Source organism: Rhipicephalus sanguineus, chromosome 2 (assembly GCF_013339695.2).
Source record: "Rhipicephalus sanguineus isolate Rsan-2018 chromosome 2, BIME_Rsan_1.4, whole genome shotgun sequence".
In the NCBI taxonomy this organism is placed as follows: domain Eukaryota; kingdom Metazoa; phylum Arthropoda; class Arachnida; order Ixodida; family Ixodidae; genus Rhipicephalus; species Rhipicephalus sanguineus.
This window is the reverse complement of record NC_051177.1, coordinates 70,856,974-70,862,973: the sequence shown is the minus strand read 5'-3', so window position 1 is coordinate 70,862,973 and position 6,000 is coordinate 70,856,974. Positions and strand designations below refer to the sequence as shown.

Below are 6,000 nucleotides of genomic sequence, written 5' to 3'. Positions count from 1 at the left end.
AGGAGGACGCACGAAACGAAAGCACAGGTACACACAGCACGAGCGCGAACTAAATGTCGCAGTTGTTACTTATTTCTGTTTGAACAGCGCGCTCCTTTCGCGAACGCGGCCGCTGCAGCGAGTGAGGTGAGCTGTGTACGCTCTGTGACTTCAGCGCGGACATCGAGGGGAAAGCACAAGACATCCAACCCTCCACCCCCCCCCCCTTCTTTCCTTGAGATAAGCGCACGAAGGCGACCACGCCCTGTAGGGTGCAGAGGATCGGCGTTCGCAGGAGCGGGGCGATGACCTTCAAAGCGCGCCCAGCGCCCAACGCCCAGCGCGCACATCGCGCCATCTCGCTGGTAATGAAGAAACGCTTATAAGCGCCTGCCGTCTCTGAGTCCAGCCAGCGGTAAAGGGTGTGTATATAATGCTCGCCGTCAGCTACCTGGTGGATGTGCGTTTCGTGGCGTAGTGGTTACCGCCACGCGCTGCGGCGCGAGAGTTACCTGGGGGGTCGATTCCGCTCTTCGGAAGCATTTTTCTGAATTATTTTTTCTTTGGAGCTTATATATATATATATATATATATATATATATATATATATATATATATATATATATATATATACTTATACATATACGGTGCATGACGGCGACGGTCACGGACAAAAACCAGCGGAGACTGTCCACATAATTGCTATCGCAATAAAAGTGATCAACAAAGGGGGCAAGGAATGATACACAATCCCATCCACTGTTTTTCACGGCACGCTTACAAGACGTATTCAAAATACTATATTGGGAAGAACCAGGAATAACTAAAACTTCGAGGACGCTTAAGCTTCGCCTTTAAGAGTACAACGAGATAGCGTTATCGGGCCCTGTTTGCATCGCTTGCCATATTTCCCTTCTCAGTAGACACCTCAACCATTGTATGAGGGAAGTAACGACTGTGTGTGTGGCACTGGCCCTTATAAACTCTGCTCGGACGCCTACTACAACCACAGCTGCAAAGTATTACAACCACGCTATGACAGAATATTCTGAGAAGTAGCGAAGTAACCACGACGCGTAAAGCTTCTGCACACTTTCCTGAGGCTGTGGCTGACGACGACGACGACGACGACAGTTATGATGATGAGTGATTATAAGTAAGGCCTATTTAATGGGTAGCCATCTTTAAGCAACCTATTCGACACACATTTACGGATGTATCAAGTTTACCCGCAAGATATACGTCCTCGCGGCCTTTGTCGTACAGTAAAATTGCATTCGTACAAACAATACGCAATACTTTCGTTATTGTGCTACATTTACATACAAACTTCAATTGAATGCGGATAATTATACGCGTAAACTTGGGTTCATATTAGCCCATTTTCGCAGCATGACGTTTCCGTAAACGTAAAAAAAAAGTGCTCCGATTATCATTGTTTATCGCGCATGTGTGAGAAATGCCGTTTCTATTTTTTAATGCATGCCAATAAAAGAAGACAATGTGGCAGGCTCTCGCGAACACGGCAAACTTACAAAAAGTTCAGTTGCTATGGGTACCAGGCCACCGCGGAATATATTTGAACGAAATGGCTTACTCATTAGCCACAATATCCCCGAGTGGACCCCTCCTCCCAGTTTTACCAGATACGGCTTACGCGACAGCATTAAGGTTCAGAAATGGTTGTTTACAAAGTGAAATAGGCGAATTCTCCTCGGATAAATTTAAAGACTCCGCACACCTAAGATATCGTTGGGATAAACAGTCGTGTTTATTTCGCCAGTTAGAAGTTTCTTGCACCAGATTACGATGTAGAACTCCGCAATTGAATTATTACTTACGCAAAGCTGCAGTCAAGGCGTCCTCGTTATGCATGTTTTGCAACGAAATAAAAAAAATAGAGCATTTCTTTTTATTTTGTCGCCGCTATTCTAATTGGAGAAAAAGATACCTTGTAAGCCCGATTCAGAAGTTAGCATTTAATTTCATCATTTGACGGCACTTCGTTAGGTTACAGCCACAGGGTTTCGGTTCTATTGTGTTAGCTTACATAAATGAAACGAAAAGATTACCGTGTTAGTCTATTTTTCTCTGTTCATATTCATGGTTTGAAATCTGTCATTACTTCTCTTAGAAAGCCCAGACGATAATGTGACCGTTTGGTCTCTAAGCATCTTCATTTATTAGATGTTTTATTTTTGAGCTAAATTTCCATATTTTTTTAGTTTCTCAGGTCTTTACCTTAAGCATCCTGATGCCCGGTACTTCGCCCATCCCCCTTTGTGGGTGAGCGCCATCAGGAAGAGGACATCATCATCGTCACGTGCAATCGTGCAGGGCGTGCCACGCATGAGCTCGCGCAGAATTTTCTGTGACCTCGTTGCATTCCTCTGATTCGGACCTCAAACAGTTAATTTACGCTTCTCTCCCGTCCGCCTCATTCGCCTCTATCGGAGACCTGCGCATATCGAGGTGAGGTGAGCTTTTATTACCTGGGAATCTGTCCGCATCCGCTACAGACAAGGTGATTACAGCGCCTGATTACTTGTGTGGTCGCTTCTAGTGCCAGCCGCACTAGTGGCGTCGCTAATTTAACGAAGTGTAGACCGTAATACATTATGCAGAAAAAACTTGCCCAGCTTCATTGACTTAACGTCGTGAAGGCTGATGAAACAGCGAAGCGTTCTCCTTCGTAATGCTAAGCTTCAAGAAACTTCGCAAGTGTTCCAAAGCATTTCGAAGTCAATAGAGCTCTTTGTACAAGCTAAACTGGTTGAGCGGTTTCTTTTTCTAAAAGCAATGCTTTTCGACCACTACTGCAAAGCACGCCAACCAGCGCTATTTTGTTGTTTGGAAGCGCTTGTATAAGAGCTTGGGGGGGGGGGGGAGGGGGGAGGGAGGGCGTGCCACTGTTTGTTTAGAATTAGAACCTGTGGGCCCGACTGCCCCGACGATTCCGGAACCCCTGGCCGCTGAGGCCTTAAAGGTAACGACTTCATGCTTGTTATCAATATAAGCTCTGAGTGACGTTGCGGCGGATATTCCTAGTGCATAGGTATTGGAAACATTTGTGTTCTATCGGCGAGGCCGTCCGCGATGCCGTCGCCCGGAGAACAAAGGAATGGCCCGCCGGAGCGGCCGGCCTTAGAAGCAGAGAGACCAAGCAGCAGAGACCCGAGCGAAGAGCTGACTAATTCAAGCGGGCAAGCCAATATATACCAGTCACTGTATATGCTACCTTTAGGTGGCAGAGTTGCGCATAGGTCTAGCTAGCAATTACAGCCATGCGGTGAAGTCGCACTCCGCTTTTGCAGGCGACGTGCCTATTGTGTCGCCGATTAACATGTCTGGCGTGTTGACTGAGAACGGCAATAAACATTGACTATCGATGACTAGTGTTAATTCAGTACGCTGCAGCGGCGGCGTCGAGAAATAAAAAAAAAATTGGTCCTAGCGTCAGCTTCTCTGCAATGCATGGTTGCTAGCGGCGTTTGGAAGACCGATGCGCAACGCTGCTGCCTAAAGGTAGGACATATAGTAACTCTAATATATACATTGGCACAGCGCCCCCTTGGGGCGAACTAATAGTGTATGAAAACGAAACTATAACTCACCACACAATACCACAATTTGCTCTACAGCAGCCTCGTTAGAAAGTGCCCTCACAAGCATGCGTTATCAACCCAGGTTGACGTTCTGTCTACCTTCTAAAAACTGGCCATGTGTGACTCTGGGTTCGTAAAGACACTCCTCAGGTCGTGGCAGCTCATCTACGTGGTAGCCGTGCCCTTGCTGCTACTGCCACTGCCGTTTTACATGGACAGTAAGGTGAGCCTGACATTACTTGATCCTCGCGAATAATTTCGTTTGACGAAGGCAGATTACTGTGCAGCGGGACAAGAACAGTTTTGCTCACGCGGTAGGCTATCTTTCGGCTCGAAAGGTACAAGTGATCGTGATAGCGGAAATATAAGTCGAAATGTGGCACCAAAGCTGAAGCATTCACCAAAAGGTTATGTTAGCACTAGAGAAATAAGTAATATATATGCGATTACCTTCATGGTCATCTCTACAACATGTAGTGTAATAAATGTTTACGTACCGTACCAGTGACAACAGCGATGTCGCAGAACCTTTGTCTGTTCGTCGTACTAGTTGGCAATTTAATATAAAGTTCAAAAAGAGCAGTAAATGCAAGCGCATAGTATGAAGCGTATAGGGAGTGATAACGAGTAGGAATCTAATATTTTTCAAGTAAGTATTAGTCAACAGCATGTTCGTCAAGGTTGATTGAATGGCTACCTCTTAAACACAAGGGCACCAAACAACTCTGCCTGCTCGATAGTGAAGCAAAAATCCCCTCCGATAATTTGCTCGGCCAGAAGTTTCCAGCGACCACCGATGCTTCCGCCTAGCACTCTGAACAGAAAACATTTTGGGCCATTTGCTACTATAATGTATGAAAATATTTATGATGTGTTCAAAGCCCAGTTTCTTGGTTAAGTGCGGGTACGAGGTGGTGATTGCGCGTGTTGACAGCAAAACGTCGTCCTTCGAAGGCCGGCCTCAGTGCGTTTACGATGCTCTGGATGGCCTTCTACTGGACGGCAGAGCCCATTCCGCTTCCGGTGACGGCGCTCATGCCGCTCGTGCTGTTCCCACTGTTCGGCGTGCTCACCACTGCCGACACTACGAAGACGTATTTCAATGTAAGTAAAAGTGTGGCGCTTGCGGTGGGTACTCATGTATCCCTATATGTGAGATGATTGTGTAAAATATCATTGCATGGCCCTCTTATCTACTGCGCCCCGAGCCCTTAAGGATCAATAAATGAAATGAAGTTAATTGAAGACACGACTTAGCGTACTAATGTCGTTTGTATAATAGCCGTATGTATCTGAAGATAGCCAACGCAGTAAGATGAGAGCACTTCCACTCAGTGTAGGGTTGACACATTATTGCTTAATAGTACTTGAATTGAAGAACGACATAGCGATGAGCAACACGATAATGCATTTTTAGCTTCGTAAATCGTGCTTGCGTTCTTAGCATAACTCACGTTATACCGGGACATCGATTCGAAGGTACATATTTTCCATCATTCAATAATTGATCACTAAGTTCAGTATTCGTTCTATATATGAATTCACGTAACGTTAGGTTGAGGTGTATTAGTTAAATATGCCTAACTACACATGGTTCTTTCACGTAAGCTTCGATTTTCCGCTTCTCTGGCACGCGCTACGCGGTTTCAGAACATCGGCTTCGTCATGTTCGGATCGCTGGTGGTGGCAGCTGCTGTGGAAGTGAGCAACTTGCACCAGCGCCTGGCACTTGGAGCACTTCTGGCCGTCGGCACCAGCAACCGCAGGTAGGGGCAACAGTCACTTTTCTTTTAATAAAGAAGTTTTCTACAAGAGAGACATCTTAACTTCGTGAATATAGGGTACTTAGCCATGCAACACTTGATAAAGTCAATACCTTTCATTCCGCTATATTCAAATTATAGAGGACATTTGTCAAAAGTATTCCATGTCTTGTCCAGGCTCCTGTTCGGTTTCATGCTCGTCACGATGTTCATGTCGATGTGGATTCCGAACACAGCGTCCGCCTCCATTATGGTGCCCATCGTCATGGCTGTATTGGATCATATACAGGTCCTCACCAAGGAGACCGATGGTGACTGATTCTCAATTATATATTTCACTGTATGTTCTCTCAGAACATCAGGCAAATAAGCAATGATGTTGTGTAACCTGAAATACATAAATGCACACATGCTGGGCTAGTAGGAATACTGACGAGCTCATTCACCGTAGAGAGGGCTGGGCAAAGATTCCTTGAAATTGTATCGCGATATGATACGAGATACTCTGGCAACAAGCATTTGAGATACAGATACAAGATAAAAGATACAAGTTTCACATGTATCTTAAGATACATTCGATACATTCACACGTTTGTTATGATAGATATGTATATTGTAGCAGCAAACGTGTATGCACAGAACTGTTTGCTCGA

At 45.4% G+C, this 6,000-nt stretch overlaps 1 protein-coding gene across 1 annotated transcript in view; it reads left to right on the top strand.

Annotated features, from left to right (window-relative positions):
- Positions 1 to 4,541: 4,541 nt before the first annotated feature.
- The window catches only part of LOC119383157 (solute carrier family 13 member 2), a 70,339-nt gene continuing 68,880 nt past the window's right edge, over positions 4,542 to 6,000 (top strand). Inside the window, exons 1-3 of the mRNA XM_037651171.2 lie at positions 4,542 to 4,688; positions 5,235 to 5,350; positions 5,525 to 5,658. Of these exons, the coding sequence (XP_037507099.2) occupies positions 4,560 to 4,688; positions 5,235 to 5,350; positions 5,525 to 5,658 (379 nt within the window). The 5' untranslated portion in view covers positions 4,542 to 4,559. The remainder of the gene's footprint in view (positions 4,689 to 5,234; positions 5,351 to 5,524; positions 5,659 to 6,000) is intronic.